The 21,606-nt window shown below is 44.3% G+C and overlaps 1 protein-coding gene and 1 non-coding gene across 2 annotated transcripts; both read right to left on the reverse strand.

The window, feature by feature from the left end:
• Window positions 1-4,369: 4,369 nt before the first annotated feature.
• Window positions 4,370-13,112, reverse strand: LOC148832350 (uncharacterized). The gene is made up of 5 exons (XM_088919415.1): window positions 13,058-13,112; window positions 9,361-9,669; window positions 7,347-7,607; window positions 6,811-6,973; window positions 4,370-5,068 (listed from the first exon to the last, which is right to left on the reverse strand). The coding sequence occupies exons 1-5, from the start codon at window positions 13,101-13,103 to the stop codon at window positions 5,029-5,031; spliced, it is 819 nt and encodes a 272-aa protein (XP_088775541.1). The 5' UTR covers window positions 13,104-13,112; the 3' UTR covers window positions 4,370-5,028.
• Window positions 13,113-16,520: 3,408 nt separating this feature from the next.
• On the reverse strand, window positions 16,521-16,593 carry trnar-acg (transfer RNA arginine (anticodon ACG)). Its single transcript has one exon. It is a non-coding gene; the product is annotated as a tRNA-Arg (tRNA).
• Window positions 16,594-21,606: the final 5,013 nt, after the last annotated feature.

Here is a 21,606-nt window from a genome sequence, read left to right on the forward strand (position 1 = left end):
TGAGCCTGTCCTCTCTGGGCAGCCAGGTCTGCCTGTGTCGCCCAGTTTCTATGGCCAGGCTGTGGTCACTGAACCTGTGCTTTGTCAGGGTCTGTTTCGTTTTGCTGTTACTTATGTTGGTCAAATATTAGGCTAATGTGTATTGTCTGTTTAGTGTTCTGTTGCATTCCAGTTGATGTATTGTTTGTGTGTGTGTGTCCCAGTGTGTGAGGTATTGCTGTTTGATCTGTGGTGTGATGTGGAGAGTCTGAGTTGTGATGCTCTAGCAGTGCTGTTCTGAGGCTAAATGATGTCAGTGTGGCTCAGTACAGTGTGCCTCAGGACCAGCTGGATCAGAAGGCTCTTTGTTAGGCTCAACTCTTGGCTTAGCAAGGCCTTGTGGTAGTAAGAGTTTTCATCACTGCTTTTTAGTTGTAGCCAATACTCTCTCCTGTATGTTTATTAGTAATAGATATTGGCCTAATATGGCCCTGCACGTGCTGTTAGGAGCTTTTCTCTGCAAGATCTCAAACTTTCTCGGTGGATTGCAAATTTGCCTAAAGAAGATGCATCATCTAAGAAGATTAGTTTCCAACAGCTTCTTTTCAGTGGATTGGGTTGTTTTACAATGATATTGCGTGGTTTGAGGAATTTTTTCAAATCTGATGACTGGGGGGCTTCAGAGACTGTTTGCACATTTGCTCCTGCTGAAACCCCAGCTAGGGTTAGGGTTAGCGTTCACACACTACGTAGACATTTCTTACGCTCAGTGCTGGATTCTGTGACCCGAGTGAACTTTAGGACAGGTAACAATTTGATATTATCTTCAACGTTTTTTTCGGAGACCTCTGGCTGGCCGTGTTGTACATTGCACCATTTCAGGAAGTGTATCCTAAAAATTGAGTAAGTTTAAAAGTTGTTAGAAAACTGATTCTACTGGCAAACTCTCTTAATCTGTCAACTGGAAGTATAAGTGAAGTCAACATTTCATGGATCTTCCAATGATAATGCATGGTTTGAGGAACATTTTTAAAGTTTATGACTGAGGATCTTTTTTTAACTCTAAGCCTACACTGGCCTGAAATGCATTATTTAAATACCATTTTAAATCAGTTTTTTGGAGGATTGAAAGGTTGACTGAACAAGACTGATTATTGAACGTTTCATCTGACTCAGTTTCAGCATACAATTACTGAATGGTGCATTATACAATACAAGCAGCCAAAAGTCTCAAACAATAAATTTGAAAAGGGGACCGTATTTTCCCATCCTTAATCCAACTTCAGCCCCAAAAGTGGAAATAATGTCTAACCTTAACCCTGTCTGGTGTTTCCATTGACTATTTCTGCAATCTGTCCCTGAAGCCCTCCAATCATCAGATTGGAACTGTTCCACAAATCAAAAAATATCTATCTGTAAAACTATCAACGCCAGTAATAAACCCTCTTGGAAATATTTTCTTCAACAATTTGTCCATTAGACAATTTGTCAGATGCAGCTATTGTGCTGACCAACTGGTTCCTGTGTTTACCAATATTCATAATACTTTACTTTTTCAGCAGAAGGTCCCTCACAGCTTTAAAACATCCACTATAATATCAGTTCATAAATCTCCTAAAATATCTTGCCGCACTGTACATCTCCTCTGCTGGATCCTCACCAGTTTGCCTACAGGGCCAACAGGTCTGTTGAAGACGTTGTTAAACAAAACAACGTAATATCTTTTTATTTTAATCATGTTAGTTGATAAAGAATGCAGTTTATCGCAAGATTCAATGGTAGACTTACACCAACATAATAAAGCAATATAGACACAAAACAAAACAGATTTCAAAGGTCAATTGATTAAAGAATCAGGCTACTGCTTATTGTGAAACTTATAGACCAGCGGGTGTCTCCTGCAGGTTCGCCGGTCGCTGAGAGAAGGTTAAAAGGGAACTAGTATTTAGTCTAAGTCACTGCTGGCAGACAGCAGCATTAGGACGCAGAGCCCTATCCAGCAGCTCTAGACGGTGCTCGGGGAAGCGCTAAATCTGTTTCAGCACAGGGAGCGAGTATGAGCTCATTCCGGCTCCCAGCAGAATCCATTCCGGCTCTGTTACTGTCGGACTGGCCAACAACTTCACGGGATTATTGCTGTTAGTCCGATACGGTGCTTCCGTCTCCCTAAAAACTAACACTGAAGAGTTTTGTTAGAAACCGACTCAAAGGCAGAAAAGGACTGTTGAACTCGAGTCTTTGTATCTAAATACAAGAACAAAATCTGTTTTACACGCCAATATCATCAGCAGCATGTGAGCTGAAAACTAAGTTTACATGTGGGCGAATTCTCACATGTGGGGTCTTCCCTTGTGCTCCTGCGTCAATTATATCAATAAAGCGTCACTTTCCGTGGGGAATCGGTCTCTCAGACACGTCCGGACTCGCTGTCAACCATCACCCTGCAGTGCTGAGAGAATGATCTCCTAAAAATTGAAGACACGGAAAAATAATCCTTCAAACACCTTCGAGTCTCAAGACGTCTCGGTAGGAAAAAAATTGTTCCAAGCAGATCTTATTTTCTCTTTCTTACACACAGCAGCTCTGAGTGTCGCTGCTGTCGCTACACAGACTGTAAAACCGTGTCGATCGCTCTCTGTGTCCTGTTAAGATCACCGGTACGAATCCCAGTTACCGCTGTCTTCTCTCCACACACAGTGAGAGAGCCCACCGTCTCCCTGGTGGTCTAGTGGTTAGGATTCGGCGCTCCTTCCCCGCGGCCCGGGTTTGATTCCCAGTCTGAGAAGAGTCCCTTTTTCCTTCCTTGTCCCCATTACAGTCTCACTGGACACTGAAGATAAACAAGATGTGCCGCTTATTTTCATTTAGTAGAAACATTTGTAACAGACTGTATGAATAAACACGTTCTGATTTTCATACAAATTTCAGCAGTAAAGGGTGAGCTCTTTAATAAAAATAAAGAAATGTGCGGACAGTCTCCCTACTGTGGACCCTGCTCTTATGTTCTGGATGTTTCTGAAAAAACGAGTGAACCTGTCTCAGGAGTAGGTTCTGTGAAGAGAGTTTTGAGGGGCGCTGTGTCGTTTGGGCTTTCGGTCTCAGTCTGCTCCAGGGGAGCTCTAACAGGACCAGGAAATACCTTCTTCTACCGGTAAAAATACGAAATAACTGTAAAGTCCAGGCAAGCGTTGCTGACTACTTCCCAGCAACAGTGTGATGTGAAAGAATAAGCATTGTTATGCCAACGCGAATTAAATTAAAGTAGGTTAGAAGTGTGTGAGGTCGTGAAAAGCAGAAGGTTTCGTATGAATGTTGCCATCTTGACTCAAAACTCAGGCCCAACAGTGTGGACTTGAGCCAAAATGGCTTCCTGTCACTTGGGAGAACTGCAGAATGAGGCACAGCTGGTCTGAAAGAGTAATTAGCGCTCAGAAACATTCCATGTGAGGGCAAGGGCAAACAACCATAGTTCTGTAAAAAACATGCTCCATGTGCAGAGAACAATGCCTAAGAATGTGTGCAGGGCCGAATTAGGCCAACGCTAAATAAATAAAAAGTTTATTAAATAAATAATTAAAATAAAATAAAATATTGGCTACACTTGAGAAACAGTAACCAGCTCTCCTTCTGCCACAAGGCCCTGCTGAGCAAGGAGCTGAGTCCAGAGAAGAGCCCCCTCAGCCAGCAGGTTCTGAAGCTCACTGACACCAGCCAGCCTTAGGACAGCACTGCTTAATCAGCATGAACCACAATCAACCAAATCACAACACAAGCGAAACAAGACTACCTCAACCACTGGGACACACACACATAAGCACAACACAGACTTGAACATCAACACACACAAGCTGAGTATCTGACTAAGGTAATAGACAGGTACCAAAAACATACCCAGATGAAGTACAGGCACAGTGACCACAACCTGCACAGACACTGGACACAGACAGACCTGACTGTCCTGGGAGGACAGGATCAGTGACCACAGCCTGGACATAGAAACTGGACACAGACAGACCTGACTGTCCAGAGATGACAGGCTCAGTGAGTTTAGCCTGGGTTCAGAGTAACGGACAGAGCGAGGAGCAGCAGAAGAAAGAGGACTGTGTGGTTTTCCGTGAGAGTGGACAATCAAGTTCAATCTAGGATCACAGAGGGGGCTGGAAGTACTATGTCAAACCACTTCAAACACTAATAACTAAGGGGTGGCACTGGCTGTTATCATGTTAGTTTATTGGATGTGCTTTTATTCCTAGAACATCTTCATATTAAAGCATCTGAAAGCAACTGTAGTGAATTTACTGGAAGAACCATACAATGGAACAGTAAATTGCAGGAGTACTTCATGGGCATTAGGAATATGAACAGAACAGCAAGCAGCATCAGCTCATAGAATTATAATATTCAATTTAATACAACAATAGAAAATCACATTAAAGAAGTTAAATTCCTGTGACGCTGATTATTACACTTCCAGTGTAGGTGCACCAGATAATTGTACATTTTCAGGCTCCACAATTTTGTGTTTGAGGGAAACGAAATTGCCGATGATTCAACCTGTAAGACTGTCATGGAAAATCTCAGAGTCTTAAATGAAGAAATCACATCTGCTGAGTAAATAATGGAGCAACAATGCTCTTTGTTTTATTTAAGAGCACCTATATTGAAAGGAGTTTTATTTATTTTTCAGCGTATGTGCTGAGTTTTAGTTTTGATTCACTCTTGTCCTCAAGGAATTAAAATCCAGAGTTGTTTCCACCTTCATCATCATCATCATCATCATGAAGTCTGTACAGAAAGTGCTGTACAGGGGTCCCAGGGCTCTGACTGTACAGCTGTATATGTATTCAAACACACGTGACGCTCACACCTCCTGAAAATCACACAGTGAACAGACTTCTGTCTTCAATTACAAAAAGCTCCTTTCTGGCTTTCCACGGAAATGTTGGATTAAAACATTCTCGCCGTTTCTTTTGGTTACTTTAGCTACGATTTTGAACATAAGGTGTAATTGACTGTGTTCTCATCATCCAGGGGCCCGTTCTCGTCTGGTCAGGGTGTAGAGACTGACAGCGTCCCTCCATCTGCAGGGCTGGAAGGTGAAATTGTTCAGATCAACCGCTGTCTGGCTGCACTTGAGATTTCTCTATCAACTCCACTCAATTTCCAAGATGATTTTTACTGTAAGTGACAAGGAGGCTCTGATGCTGAGAGGGGTTGAATGGCTCTCAGTAGGTAGTCAGTTTATCAGATAGTTATAGAAATGATGAGGAAAGCTCTGTTCTAAGGGAGAATGATGAAGAAGCTGTCTGCAAGCAGTTGTTACTCATGTTTACTGTGGTGGCTCGTGGTGACTGTGTCATTCTGTTGGAGCTGTCTGCTCTGAAAGAGTTTCACATAAAGTCAGACAGCTTTACAATTTAAAACTCTTTTCCTCCCATGATTTTCTATGGTGAGCAGATAATCTGCTTTTTTGTTAACATTTCACAAGTAACTGTCTCTCTGTTCTCCTCACTCTGTTCTTTACTTCTTTCAACCTTCACCACTGGACCAGCAGTCAGGACACTGGGGTCAACACACCTACTCTCACTGACAGTGTCCTGGGTCTGTAATGACCAGCAGTCAGGACACTGGGGTCAACACACCTACTCTCACTGACAGTGTCCTGGGTCTGTAATGACCAGCAGTCAGGACACTGGGGTCAGCACCTCTGCTCTCACTGACAGTGTCCTGGGTCTGTAATGACCAGCAGTCAGGACACTGGGGTCAACACCTCTGCTCTCACTGACAGTGTCCTGGGTCTGTAATGACCAGCAGTCAGGACACTGGGGTCAACACCCCTACTCTCACTGACAGTGTCCTGGGTCTGCAATGACCAGCAGTCAGGACACTGGGGTCAACACCCCTACTCTCACTGACAGTGTCCTGGGTCTGTAACCAGTAGTCAGGACCTCAGATTAAATTTTCAAACAAAGGACAGCAACACGGTCTGTAGGCACATTGTGGGGAGAGGGTAGAGTGCCACCTGCAGGTTGACCAGCACAGCTCACAGTTCCCCATCCCAGTACTGGCCTGGCCTGGGACAGATGGTAATTAGGCCAGACATGTAAGTCTTGGTAGGTCTAGAGTTGGCCTATCACAGCAATTAAATAACACACTAGAGATGGGAAACTCCAGCCATCCAAGACAACAGCGTCCTCTGGTTGGGATCCCCCCACTGGACTACATTAAGCTAATTGGTTCCAGAAGGATTCTTATCCTCTGTTTCTCGGGTCTTGTTGGCTGGTAATCTGCAGAACACCAGACCCTGAGGCAGGAGATCCATAACCCTTATTTTTCAGCCCGTGATCCTCAGGGTGACCAGCCCAAACGGAGTGGTATTACAGACAACCACCGTCGCAGGAAATGCAGCTGATGTGCAGACTCGCTCTGTCACTCTCACACAGTGAAGGTCTTGTGGTTTGTTGTCTCATTGCTCAACTGTTGCTATCAAACCACATACATAAGGTCCCAGAAATGGAGTTACAATCACAAAAATAGACTCTGACTCCCACAGCCTGAGACCATCAGTCTTCTTTATAACACCAATGTTAAGTAAATTAATAAAAAGGGCAATTTGATGAGACTGTGTTTCGAGTGATGATAGATATGAATTATGGGAATGGGAATATTAATTGGCTCTGATTTTTTTATAACACATAAAATAATTCTTTGCTTCTATTGCCTAGCACTGTGAAACAGAGAAAATCAATATTTCTATAAACCAAAGCAAACTATTTCTTCTTAAGAGACACTGTATGTCTGAAACATAGTCTCAGTGAAACAAACAGATACCTGCTTTCTTTATGACTCTCTGTCAGCTTCTTCAGGATGAGCTCATTCCGAATCACAGCCAGGACTGCGAACACAGTCAGCACTCCGAACACTGACACAGTTACAATGTGCACAGCTGCTGAAGTCACACTCCCACTGTTCACACTCCCACTGCTCCCAGTATCTGTGAAACAGCAGAGAGAGAGAGAGAGCAATAAACAACACTACAGTACATTAACACTGCACTGTGAGAGAGGGGTTAATACAGCACAGACACACTGACTGGACACTCCAGTACATTAACACTGCACTGAGAGGGAGGGGTTAATACAGCACAGACACACTGACTGGACACTCCAGTACATTAACACTGCACTTAGAGAGAGGGGGTTAATCAATATAGACACACTGACTGGACACTAACAGTACATTAACACTGCACTGAGAGAGACAGATATACTGATTGCTGGATGACTGAAAACCAGCTTACAATGGTACACATACAAAGGCACAGTAATTTAAGATAATAGCTGCACTACACTAACACATTTGCTTACCTGTCTCTTTGCAGTTCCTCACAGAGACTGTCTCATTGCTGACTGGGTTAGAGGCCACACAGCTGTAGGAGTGAGAGAGTCCTTCTGTCTCCAGAGGGAGAGTCAGGGGGGTGTTGAGATCAGGGTTGCTGGTGTTTGACAGTGTCTCTCCCTCTCTCTGCCAGGACAGGGTCACCTCTCTCCCGTTACTCACAGAGCACAGCAGAGAGCAACTCTCACTGACCTGGGACACTGTGGACACCTGAGGCTTGGACACTCTGTCTGTGGAGATACAGCAACAGCACCGAGTCCTCAATGACATGATTTATGGCGGGAAGATAATTGGTCAGGTGATCTGTACAACTAGGAAGAAGAACTTTCCAATCAGTCATCAACCTCAGCTTCTCTGGCAGAGAACAGAGCCTCAGCGATGTGCTGCAGCCCGGGGAGAAGGAGACTACCAGACTGATAGCTCATGGATGTGTGATTCATTGTAAGTGTTTTGGAGTTTTGTGAGAAAGAGATAGGTTTCTGGAGCTGCTACGTAGCTTTAGTTCCTGAGGCATATGATCTGTCCTTCCTTTATAAATACCCGATAAATACCAAAGGAATTTTGAAAAGAGAGTAGTACAGTAGTCACAATGAATACACACAGTAGAATGAATTAATTTAAGAATACAGAACTCAAAAGTGTATGGGAAAAGTGCAGTTTCACTCTCAAAATGTAATGTGGACAGCTACTGTAGATGATACTGTAGATCAGCTACCTTCAAGAAAGGACAACTTAAAGGACAATTAAATTGCTAGGGACAGATGGTATTTTTTCACTGTTGTGTTTAAGGAAAAATGAGAGATATTATTCATAGACCTTAAAGACATCAGCTGTCGCTGAGGATGGGATGTCTAGATTGAAGAGACCAACTGAACTAGAAAACTATAAACAGACACTACTGGCTATAGAAAATTAGGCAGTTTTAGAACCACTAGGCTGAGCTGTACGAGAAAAATTATTAAAACAATGATGTTTTAAAAGGCAGCCAGTACGGATTTAACCAAAATAGATCTTGATCAACTTCATAGAATTGTTTGAAAAAGTAACAATGTGATTGACCTATGTAGATGACATAATGTGTATAGATTTGTTTCAAGCTTTTAATAAGGTCCATTAGAAATTGATTCGCAAATTAATGGCCACAGAAATACAACTTAAAGGATGCACATTGATCAAGAACTTGTTAAACAGCCTCAATACAGTGTGTAGAAGCAAATAAAAAGCACAGTGTATAGATAATGTGATGCAGTCGTAGTGGGGCTCCGTGATGAAGCCTGTTGATGTGACCTTGAGCCAAGATGGCCACCTGGTGTTTGTAAATATCTGCTGAATGAGACACCACTGGGCTGATTGAGTCTGCAGTGTACAGAGGGAATGGCGAGAAAGAGGGCTCCACAGCCAGGGGTACCTGCTTGAGACAGATTGGGCTGGCCGACTCCTGAGGACCCTTGAAGCCTGGCCAGAGGTGTCAGAGAGGATCAGCGCTGACAGGGGAGGTGAGCACCCGCAGCACGGGCACAGAGGGACACTGCCTGGCTGGGTAGACAGACAGGAGGTGTCTACAGGACTGGAGCTGCTGTCTCCAGGAGGCCAGGCTTGGGGCCACAGGCATCAGATCAACACAGGGGGAAGAGTCAGGAGAGCTCGGACAATCGAGAATAAGAGGGAGCACTAAAGTTCGGTGAAATGAAAGTGAACTCGGAGCCCAACAGAAGATACAACACCCCCTCGCTTCATGTAAATGTTTATAGGAAAACAAAAAAAGAAAGTTGAGGTGGGAAGAATGTGAGTAAAGAGACAGGGGAAGATGTGAAGGAGGAAGGTGGAGCAACATAGTGCTGGTGGTGTAAGTTGAGGTTGCAAGCAATGTATATATTAAAATACATGTATTATTTATGTATTTTATATGAAGTAAAACACTGTGGGCCTACATGGACTGTCCTCTGTCAGGTTAAACGCTGTAGACACAGTGGTTATACTTACTGTATACTTTTAGGAGGAAATTCACTGTCACCGTCTTCTGTCCATCATTACTCTGTACTTTATAATTCCCAGAGTCCTGTGTGTTCAGCTCTGTGATTTTAAAGAGCCCAGTCTGACTGTCCCAGGACACTCTCCCTTTGAATCTCTTCACAAACTCAGTGGTGCCCTTTCCATCAATCACTACTATTATACTGTCACTTCCATGACTTAAAAACCCTTTCTGTAACACAGCGGCTTCAAAAGTGACCGACTGTCCCGCAGCACGAACCAGCTGCTTCCCCTCAGACTGGGCTGAGGACAGGCCCATCCCTGTGGAGGAGAGAGCAGACAGGTGATCCCAAAACAAGCTTAATACAGGAGAAAGATAGAGAATATAGTGGAAAAGAAAAAGAAAAGAAAATATAGTGGCATACTGTTAAGGTCTAGTCAGAGGTGTTTTCATATGGAGCCCCCAGCTTGTTTTAGAGGGGTCTTGTGTATCGCAGGATGGCACAGTGATTGAGGAGCACTGCAGCACCTTGCACCCCAGAGTGGCTCTTGACCAGGGGCTCCCAGCTGCACCCATCTCTGCCCCTAGTGCGGACACTCCAGATTCACCCCTGGTGTTTTCAGAATGGGGGTACAGCAGTCAGGGACACAGAGCAGAGCAGGGGTCTGGTTTCAATCTGGGCAGTCAATTACACAACCAAGTTAACGATTCTTTCATACCTTCTACTCAAATCATCCCTTTTCCCTATAAAACATCTTTGATCCTGGTTAAAAGTATGACAGTCGCTAATTTGATCCACTATGTAACGGAGATCTTGTTTGGGATCAAAGCCCCTGCATACACTCTGCAGGAAGGAGGTTTGAGAGTGAAGATTTTGGTGAGACCCTTGACAAAACAAAAGACCTGCAGAGAGGGACAAGTGATGGTGTTGTGACAGATCCCCACTGCTGATAGTGTGGCTCAGTTCAGTTTATTTGTCATCTGCACCAGTGCAATGAAATGCTTATTTGCATGTAGATTCCAATACAAAGACAGGGATCACCAAAACATAAACACAGAGCAGCAGCAGCAACAACAAGCTGAATCACATACAACTTTAAAAGAGCAAGTCAGACAAGCCGTGTGAGAAGAGAAAGAAAACACACTGATGGGAGCAGTAATGCAGGTGTAGCAATGTAAAGTAGATGGTTAAGTCAGTGGTTGGGGTAGAATTCAATAAATCTGACAGCCTGTGGGAAGAAACTGTCTCTGAATCTGGAGGTTTGTGCCTTTATATTCCTATAACGCTGACCAGAGGGCAGGGGAGAAAAAAGTGAGAAACCAGGCTGATTGGTATCCTTGGCAATACTTCCAGCGAGTTGTAAAAACGTCCACAATATGGGGATCACTCCCGGTACGGCCTTTCAGTTAGACAACACGCTGCTGCCAAACCACACTAATATCACATGTGAGCACACTCTCAATAGCAGACCTTTAAAATAGTTGAAGATAAACCAAATTTTTTCAACTGTCTGAGGGAGAAAAGGCACTGATGTGATTTCTTTGTAGCTCCAGTTACATAATGGGGCCACATTACATTGTTAGTAATGAACGTACCCAGGAACTTGAAGCTGCTAACCATCTCTACAGCCACCCCACTGATTAGAATAGGGGGGTGGTCCACACCCTGCATTCTAAAATCAATGACCAGCTCTTTGGTTTTGCTGATGTTGAGGGAGATATCATTGTCAAGGCACCACTCCACCAGGTTCTGTTGTGGTTCCACCATCCGGCCATCAGAGGGCACCCCAACCTCTATCACCTGTTCTGACTGCGCAGCCAAGGCGCAGACCAAGCAGACGTCTGTAGCCAATCATTACTCGAATAGTGTCCATAGCTCACCACACCCCCCCTCCTCCAGCCTACTTACACCCTCTCATGGTTCAAACTGTGCTCAGTGATGTTGCCACTACCCTGAGTACTAATATGAGACTTTGCAATATTCTTCCCTGGTTCCTGTTTTGTCTCCTACTCCTGTTTACCTCCCTGTTCATTGTTCACTTTTCCTGTGTTCCTGGGTTTTTTCTGTTTGTAGCTTCCTGGATTGTTTTTTTTTTCAGTTTGATGTTTTCAGACCTTGATCTTTTGTTATCCTCCTGGACTGCTAACCTGGTTTTTGGATTTTGGCCTGTTTCTCAACTCTGACTTTCTGGGTCTTGCTCCTGGACCCTGATTCTTGATTTCACCTTCTGGCTCTGGACTCCCCGCTCGCCTCAAGACCCTGGCCTTGGACTTCCCTCATTCACTGGTCTGGATCTCTGTGACCTTGCAACCCGTATAGGGTCCATTCCCTGTTTTCTGGATAGTAGACGTATCTAACAACATATCTAACAAGTTCTTGACCTCATCCCTGTAGGCTGTCTCTTCATTAGCAGTGATTCAGCCGATGATGGAAGTGTCATCAGCTTATTTGTAGATGGAATTGGAGCTGTGTCTGGCTACACAATCATACACAAAGCACTCAGCTGTCTGAAGCCTTAAGGGTTTTAACAAAAACCTCTAAAACACAATTATTCCACAAAATGACAAACTCTGTTACTAACAACTCTCTGTGAGCCTTTTTATTCTTTTACACATTACTGATCATTCCCCTGTGAGATTGTACATTCCAAACAATCAGAAACTGATTAACCTACAGCTGCTACAACCACATACAAGCATTAGAGTTTGAGAGTCTCTCTCATCAGAGTCTCTCAGCTCTGACTCCATGGCAGCAGAATAGATCTGCAGCATCTCAGGTCACTCAGCAGACCTTTTCAGGACCAGCTCTGCTCCTCTGATGACACAGAGGTGTCTGAGAATCAGCATCTACCCAGCCTGCAAGAGGAGACAGATCAGACAGCGAGAAAAAGGGGCACAGTGTTCACACCATGAAGGACATAGCTGAAGCACAGTGACAGGGCAGTAGAATCGGTCCAGACAGGGATTCATTTTGCCCAGGAGGAATAGAAACACAAGGCAGGTTAGCAATGAAAGGAAGATATCCACTGGGCTGACAGTGAGTACTTGGATTAGTTCAGTGTGCAACACTCCCTTCAGACTAAAGAGACGCAGTTCCTTCAGCCTGTCAGTGTGGGACACTCCCTTAAGACTAAAGAGACTCAGTTCCCTCAGTCTGTCCGTGTTGGACACTGCCTTCAGACTAAAGAGATTCTGTTCCTTCAGTCCTTCAGCCTGTCAGTGTGGGACACTCCCTTCAGACTCACTCACTGAGCACACAACAAGACTGCAAAGACACCTCAAGATTAACAGAGCCAGAGTGAAACCTCACAGCCCTCCAGATTGACATCCCTGACTTCCCCAGTTTCTCATGAGTGTATGACTAAGAGGAAGATTGCTGGACATGACTTCCTGTAGGGGTTAGAGAATAAGGAATAGATACAAATGGCTTTTTTTGTAGCATTAACAACGCAGTGACCGTGGTCAGCAGAGCGTTCCCTTTCATACCGATACTATACTAACAAGCCTGCAACAGGAAAGCAGCTGAAACTTGAGCACAAGGAAGAGTCCTTGTTAACATTATTGATACTGCAACCTCAGGAATCCGATCGACAAACAAAACAAAGATGTTGGAAGAGAAAGATGTGAAGTGATCTCCTTCTGAGAATAACAGGGCAGAAGAACAGAACCAAGCCACAGGAAGCCATTCAGTCCATTTGAACTTCCTACCAGAAATCCAGGCGACGTACAGCAGCCCTACGTGAACAGATCTCATGGTGGCTCCGGGGCTGTAGTAACTGCCAGAAAGATGTCTTGTTTCCTGAAGACCAATGCTTCCTCTTTCTGCAAGATCCGGCCTCTCTCTCTTCTGTCACAATACCAGCACAGAGGCTGTGGAGAGTCAGAGCGATTAGACATTCCTCAGTTTCAACAATTTGCCAAACTCTTTCACTGCTGTCGGTTTTGCTGATGTCTATTTTTTGTTTTTGTGTGAATAGGTGTGTTCAAGTGAATCCTTTTCATCATGACCTTGAGTGCTCAAACTGAACACTTTCAGGAGTGGAAGAAATGTGATTGCGTTGATGTCTGTTTGTGGCCTGATCTCCCCCCCTTCTCTCCATCTGCCGTCTCTCTCCTCATCCCTCCCTGATCATCAGCACCTTCCTCTGCAGCTAGAAGGGCAATGATTCAAATTCACATTCAAACAGATTTACTGCAATGACCAGTGGATTACAGTGTAAAAGCCCTCTGCCTCTGTGAATGTCCCAACCTGTCTCCTGCCTATTCTGTGTTGCCAACCTCTCTGCCGAGCCGGGGTGCGGGCTGAGTCACCACAACAAGAGAACAGCTGATTTTCAGGAAGTCCGGAAAAGAAGAGCAGGTTCAGCAGAGGGACAGAGATGTACATTTATTTTTATTCAAGAGCTCACCCTTTAATGCTGAAATTTGCATGAAAACCAGAAAGTGTTTATCCATACGGTCTGTTAAAAAAGCTTTCTATTGATTGAAAATATGAGGCTCATCTTGTTCATCTTCAGTGTCCAGTGAGACTGTAATGGACACAAAGAAGGGAAAAGGAGCTTCTTCCCGGACCAGGAAGTGAGACCGGGCCGCGGCGGTAAGAGCGCCGAATCCTAACCACTAGACCACCAGGGAGACGGTGGGCTCCCTCACTGTGTGTGAAGAGAAGACAGCGGTAACTGGGATTCGCGCCGGTGATCTTAATAGGACACAGAGAGCGATCGACACGCTTTTACAGTCTGTGTAGCGACAGCAGCGACACTCAGAGCTGCTGTGTGTAAGAAAGAGAAAATAGGATCTGCTTGGTACAAAGATTTGTTTGCATAGCAGGACGGTTTGAGACTCGAAGGTGTTTGAGGGATTATTTTTCCGTGTCTTATTTTCGTTTTCAGATTTTAGGAGCTCGTTCTCTCAGCACCGCAGGGTGATGGCTGACAGCGAGTCCGGACATTCTGGTTCGGTTACTGCTGGACTGGGCATTTGAGGCTCTTTGGATCGCAACGTGAAAAAAAACCGCCCACAACGTGTGTCTTACCTAGTGTAGGAAGAGCAGATATCACATTTCATAGAAGCCTTATTGGAGATGGTGGCGATTAAACCCGTGGCCTCATACATGCAAAGCATGCGCTCTACCACTGAGCTACATCTTGTTCATCTTCAGTGTCCGGTGAGACTGTAATGGGGACAAGGAGGGAAAAGAGACTCATCCCTGACAGGGAATTGAAACCGGGCTGTGGTAGTGAGAGCGCCGAATTCTCACCACTAGACCACTAGGAAGACGGGCCTAGTTCATTTTGTGTGAGGAGGAGACAGCGGTAACTGGGATTCGCGCCGGTGATCTTAAAAGGACACAGAAAGCGATCGACACGCTTTTACAGTCTGTGTAGCGCAGCAGCGACACTGAGAGCTGCTGTGTGTAAGAAAAAGAAAATATGATCTGCTTGGAACTAAGATTTGTTTTGCATATTGAGACACGAAGATGTTTGAGGGATTATTTTTCCGTTGTTTGTTTTCATTTTCAGATTTTAGGAAACAAGGATGATGGCTGACAGCGAGTCCGGGCGTGTCTGAGTGACCGATCCCGACGGAAAGTGACGCTTTATTTAATTTATTTAGCTGCCTCCCTAAATTCTTTCTCTTTTTTTTCTGAAGACCTGCTCTCCTGTTTCTGTAATTGAACCATATTTATACAACAAAGAATATGCATGGTAGCTGTATATATCAAATACAAAAAGACTGGCTTGACTACTCATTTACCGTCTGAAGGAAATCTCAAATCTAGCCAGGTAAGTAGCTGACAATAACGTGGCGAGCTCGTCGGTTTACAAATTTAGAATAGGTGAATGAAAATAGTCTTTCTTAAACACAAACTGCTCAATACGACACCCTTGGTTTGTTACTTTTGTACAGTCCTGAAAACTCTGTGTATTGTCTTCTCACCGTTCAAAAATGTTTAACTCGACCTCCGCAGGTGTAGTACTCTCCGTTGCTTGTCGCTGCTTTTTTTTCTCCGCTTTTTACAACGAACAGTAGGTGGGCACAAGTCAGATCAAGTGAGGCTCGGGTGAGATCAATTAGGTCAAATATCTTTTTTTCAAACTGGAGATCCGTGCTAAATACAGAAGATCTTTACAGAAAAAAATTAAGTTGGTTGGACTTTTTTTCCACAAGCAGAAAAGGGCACTTGGGCCAATAAGGGCAAAGGGGCGGGGGCTCGGGCCAATGTAGCCCCCACTGCACCGCACGTCCCTGCTGCTGGGAGCCGGAATGAGCTCATACTCGCTCCCTGTGCTGAAACAGACTTAGCCCTTCCCCGAAAACCGTCTAGAGCTGCTGGATAGGGCTCTGTGTCCTACTGCTGCTACTCAATGTAATGGTTAGCACTCTGGACTCTGATGCCGGCGATCCGAGTTCAAATCTTGGTGGAACCAGCCTTTTCAGTTTCTCTTACTCGTTTCTCGTTAGGTTAACAGCGATCACTTCTTGAACTTAAGTACGAGATTTTCCTCCTTATTTCGGCTTTGTTTACTTTATTACAGGTGTGCTTTTACGATACCAGAGTCAGGTTCAGGTTCTGTGCTGGCTGAAGGAAGTTCCTTCCCGCCTCTCTGATCTGCTCGCTCAATAAAGTCTGCTTTACTACTAAAAGAGAGAAGCAGAGCCTGGGAAATGACAGCTTTATGGTGTTTTTGGAAGAAACCGGTTTTTCTTTGAATTGGAAATCAAGCGGAATTTCAACTTCTTGGAGAGGCTGTTGGTTGTTGGTGAGTGAGACGTATTCCTGTCCAGCACTGCGCTGCGCTGCCCTGGTCTGGGAGTAGGAAGTGGTCTATAAACACCAGCAGCACAGCAACTTATCTGACGAAGCCATGGTGATTTTCTGTTAACTGAGAAACAAGCTTAAATTTCATTTTAATCCATTTTTGAATTACAAAGTACACAGTCCCCGAATTCATTCAAACGGCAGATTTGTTACAATACCACGTACCGATTTAGATTGATCTCGAACAACACTGGAGAAACTGAATCAATAATGTTGTTTTATAACAGTTATTATGCTAAGAAAAGTATTTTCAATTGGAGAAGGAAGGAACATACTACACCCGCAGTCCTTGGCGCTTCTACATTAAACTCCGAGCTTGTGAGCAGCCCTATGTGTTTAAAAGAAAGACGAACCAGGCAGGAGTCGAACCTACAATCTTCTGATCCGTAGTCAGACGCGTTATCCATTGCGCCACTGGCCCCGCACCACAGTGAGCTCAGCGCCGCTACTAGTACGGCATCGCCCCGCTCCAACTTTTCTGACTTGGATACAGGTGTTTTCTACATTTTGTCTTTTAAAATAACATCTCCTAATATCTTTTACTGCCAGCAATGACTTTGACGAAAGACTAATTACTTGTCCGCTTGTGTCACGTTCAAATTCCGCTTAATTTCGACATCAAAGAAACACCGTTTTCTTCCAAAACATCATACAGCTGTCACAGCTTCCAGACTTTAGTTCTCTCTTTTATTAGTCTAAACTTAGGCCATGTTATTGTTGTTTCACTCAGTTGAGCAGTTTGAAATCGTTTTTCCTTACTCTGCTTCTCTCTTTCAGTAGGAAAGCGAACCGTGTTGGTGGAGCAGATCAGATTCGGAAAAGAGCTGCTTTTATCAAGCAAATTATCTCAACTTGACTCTGGATCCTAAATCATCAGTGCTAAGATCCCACCGAGATTTGAACGCGGCCCGCTGGATTCAAATTCCAGAGAGCTAAACATTACACCATGGAACCGAGAGCTGAAACGGACTTGTACAGATCCCCGCTCTGATCTTCTGCATGTTAAACCCGTCTGAGTGAGACTACAGTATCTGTGACGTCGATGCTCTGCTGTAGCCGCTGTGCATCTCAGCGCTACAATCGGTTCCGTCCGCTTTCAGTCTCACAGATACGTCCGCCCTCCCGCTTAACAATCACCGATCAATAACCATCGGGCTCCAGATACTCCGCGGACACACAAAAAACAATCAGTGCCTGCCTCTGTTGTGAGGTTTTGGTCTTCTAGACCAGACGCAGGCGTCGGGACTTCGAATTGAATATGGCGATAATCTCGTCACTGTCTAAGAGTCGGCAAATTCCCGTTCAAATGACAGCTAGTTTGCAAAGGTCTCTCATATGAGGACATTGTCTTCAGCTAAAGAAACGCTGCAAGAGCTCATTTTCACTTGTTGCTTGTAACAGTTCAAAGTATTTCTTATGGTTGCTTTTAGATTACTCAGTATTTTGAAGTTAATTACTCTGAAGTTAATAATTGATTGCAAAATACTATGAACACAACGTAAAACGCAAGATTCAAAATCCTTCCGAAATATTGTATTAAAAGTACCCTGCAGGGTTTGCCTTGAGCTCCGTGAAGTTGCCCCCCCTACAGACAGCACAATGAAACCCACCTCATTCGTCTGTGCCGGTTTGTGCAGTTGAAAGTAGCCTTTGTGCTGTTTTTTTTATTTGTTTGTATGTTTTTAAGGGCACTACGTACAAGGTTGTCGCAGTTAGTAAATAACACATCCGAGGAGCAAGACTGGAAAGTCCACCGTCTCACACCAGCGGACCGTGGCAATATTGGAAACTTTTATTTTCACATAACAGAAGTGAACATACATCAGGCTTCTTTAATACACTGTCATTATCCGCGTGTTTGTATTTAAAGGGGTCTTTGCGCAAACATGAAGCGATGAGCTCACACTCCGTTTATCTTTGTGTTTCCGGCCAGTCGCTGGTGTAGAATACAGCGTGAAGGCACACCTGCCCTCTGAAGACACAGGTATGGGCGCCTGTGTTAGATCCTCAGGTGAAGTCGAGTCTTCTGCAGTCTGCAATGTAATGACCCAGACATGTTTGCACGTCCTGCTCCACGAAGTTGCCCACCCGCCCGTCGAACAGCACAAACGTCGAAACTCACCGCAATCGTTAGTGCTGCGTTTGTGCCGGTTTGTGTCGCTGTAAGTAGCGTTTGTGCTGCTTTACCGAGATATAGCGCCTTGTTTGGTCGGCTAATCACGTGACTGTCTACAAGGAAGTTTACGGGTACCAACAAACTCGGTACTTGAACTCCTGATTGTGATTAAAACAATGGGGGCAATTTGTTTTCCGAGTATATCTGGTCAGGTGGGGTGGATGTTTCAATATATTTCAATATAGCGCCTTCTTTTCCTGGCAAAACGGCAAAGTCACGACCACCAGATCTTTCAGTTGTGATCTTTTCATCAGTTGAGCACAGACTTTGCAGGCTTTACGCGAATAAACAGTCTTACATTTAGGGAGGAGTTACTATGTTAGAACATTGGGTTAGATGTTTTCTTTTCAATTTTAACCATGTTCTCGAAAATGTATTGCTTGTGTACTCCTTTCATTGGTGAAGAGACGCCAGTTTCCAAATTACCGCTGGTACAACACGAGAGCCCATATTCACATGTTAGTATTAGTTTCAATATCGATATAATTTAACAATAAAAAACTAAATTTAAAAGCACGAGCATAACAATATAATGAAAATAAACTGTACATGTCTATTAATGATTGAAGCACAAAGCAGAAGGTGTCTCCCCTACCTGAAATAAACGATTCAAATTGTTCAAATACCATGTATTCGTTACAGAAAGCAGCGGAGACTGTTATATTGCAAATAAAAAATGTATTTAGTTCGAAGAGTATGGGACATTGTGAATTAATAAAGACGTTTAAAAATAAGCCGATGTAGTTATAGTGCAAATAAGTAAAGCATTTTAAAAAAAGATTCTCATTTACAGTAAACAAGGCGCTCCACTTGGCACTGCTGGCTTGAACAGCTCTCAGACCCGTGATTGGCTAAAGCCCCGAACAGGCCGCGATTGGGTGAAAAGTGAGAATCGACACTCTGAGTGGGTAAAGTGCCACAGCGGAAGTTCAATGTGTACTGTGTGTGCTGTATGAGCACGCTGGATACACAGTAACACATGCATTGGTTTCCAATTACTGATCATTCTAAGAGAAGTCGCAATGAGGTCAAAAGTGAATAGCAGACAAAGAACGTCATGGCATCCACAGCGAGGTCACGACTCCAATAGCATGTCACGATAGGACTGCGGGCATCACGATCCCATCGCCATACCCATTGCGACTGGCCCACCACTGTCATGGCGCCACTCGCGACATTAAGTCCGTATATCACGATATGACATACCTCGACAAAACACCCCGCACCATGTCACGACATGGAGACCGCATATCGCGATATGACATACCCCGACAAAAGTGCCCTGCCCCCATGTCGTGACATGAAGCCCGCATATCGCGATATGACATACCCCGACAAAAGTGCCCTGCCCTCATGTCGCGACATGGAGTCCATATGTTGCGATAGGACATACCCTGACAGGATATGCTGACCCCATGTCACGACACAAAGTCCATATATCGCTACACGTCCTATCTGGGTATATCATGTCCGGATATGAGACCTTTGTTGCGACAGCGGTACCAGGGTTGCATGGAAGCAAGGCGCCAGTCGTGATATACACTGCCTCGATATACATGCGATATACTGTACATGGGGTCCCTATCATGACATGCTGCGGAGAGCTTTTCGAGATGGTATCCCACAGTTAAACGTTTGGGAACAGCGTGTCGCGGTAGGGAAAGAAAAGGAAAACGTGCCTTAGAAACTTAAAACCATAGATCTTACAATCACGGTGATTTTACAAACATTACAACCACAGGTTGTAAATGCATCAGTAAATACATCGCTCCAAGGGTAATATCGAGTTAGGCGCCATGAGAATAAAAACTGCAAAGGTATTAAAATATTCAGTTCTGAAGATCTTGTTTGATTCTTCATGATGCTTCTAAACTTGTATGAAACCCACGAAATTAGTACTGTAGACATTCGCCTGGCGCTGCGGCCGAAGAGCACCCGGCTGGGGTAGTAGGAAAGCCGCTGACCAGCGAAGCTGACCCACTGCAAAACGGGCGTACAGTTTGGTGAGATCGCCCGCATTCTTGTAAATAGTTCCCTGGTTTCGCACCCCTTTTATACTTGTACCCAATTGCCACCCTATCGCTGTGGAACTACAGGCTCGCTCACTCTCTCTGCTAGCGCAGGGGCGCGGGGGTGCTGTGCTGCTTGTGCCGAAAAATAAAAGCACGTGTTTCATTCAACAACTGTATGAATCTCTGTGTCCGTCCGCGCCGACCCCGAAAATACTACAGTTTTCTATTTTCGATGCCAAAAGACACCTAACTGGGAAATTCGTGACTTCCCACAAGACTTAACACTCAATTGTTATAGTCGCATTACAGTGCCAATTCATCGTACCTTTAATTGCAAGATAGTGTGCTAATAAAAGCGTCAAATACATACTTTGGATGTATTTTAGCTCTGTAAACGTCGTTCACTTAAAAATACTGCAGGGCATTTAGAGGCGATCTGAATAGTTATCTGTAAAATGCACACTCGCATCTATCCGTCAATATTATCTTAATGTTAGTCATGCACTCCAAATCGTGTCATGTGTTTACAGGGGAACTTTTAGAACCTCTTCGTGCTCACCCTCCAATTTACAATGCAATCCTCGATCGCTATAATCAGCAGAATTAGCGGAACCTTATGATACATACTGTCTCTCTCTTTCACACACACAGAGGTTAAGCAACAATTACCTAGGCTGCTGAACGCTACTGTGCCACGGCGAACACACACACAAAAAACAATCAGTACAAGGACTCAAAATCAAAACCAAATCAATAGAACACCGAACATGTAATAGCGCAAAACGCCCTCATAGCGACAAAGAGGCTTTACTTGTATTTTTGTCCATTTTTGAATTACAAAGAGGAAGCAGTCCTTGACATTCAAACACATGCAAGAAGACTGTCTGGCGTATTTTAAAAGAAACGCCTTTCTTACTTTAAAAACAACGAAGGAACAGTCTTATACAATGAGGGGTTGCTGCTGGTCCACGAGGCTGCGGGTTTTCCCCTTTAACATTTTGCTAAATCATTGAGAACTTCTGTTTTGCTATTCCCGAAAAGGCACCTTAGCGGTATTTTGGCAGTAACAGAATCGAAGTTACTGCTGGTATCAACAGATTAACACCGTTAACTTTTGCTTTAGCTGTTATTGAGTTTTCAATGAACCTCTGAGATTCGCTCTTTTTGATTTCGATATCAGAGAACAACGCCTTCCTTCAAGGCGGATTCGAAACAGCGACCTAAGGACTCCCAGCGGTTTCCGCTA

Source organism: Atractosteus spatula, chromosome 6, assembly GCF_055471065.1.
Source record: "Atractosteus spatula isolate fAtrSpa1 chromosome 6, fAtrSpa1.hap1, whole genome shotgun sequence".
Taxonomy (NCBI): domain Eukaryota; kingdom Metazoa; phylum Chordata; class Actinopteri; order Semionotiformes; family Lepisosteidae; genus Atractosteus; species Atractosteus spatula.

Bases quoted from the DNA above. Each gene is read 5' to 3' on its own strand.
- LOC148832350 (XM_088919415.1), bottom strand. From the start codon at position 13,103: ATGAGATCTGTTCACGTAGGGCTGCTGTACGTCGCCTGGATTTCTG. The intron at 9,670-13,057 runs GTAGGAAGTTCA...TCTCCTCCACAG, and splicing joins GTACGTCGCCTGGATTTCTG to GGATGGGCCTGTCCTCAGCC. The intron at 6,974-7,346 runs GTAAGCAAATGT...GCTGTTTCACAG, and splicing joins GAGGAACTGCAAAGAGACAG to ATACTGGGAGCAGTGGGAGT.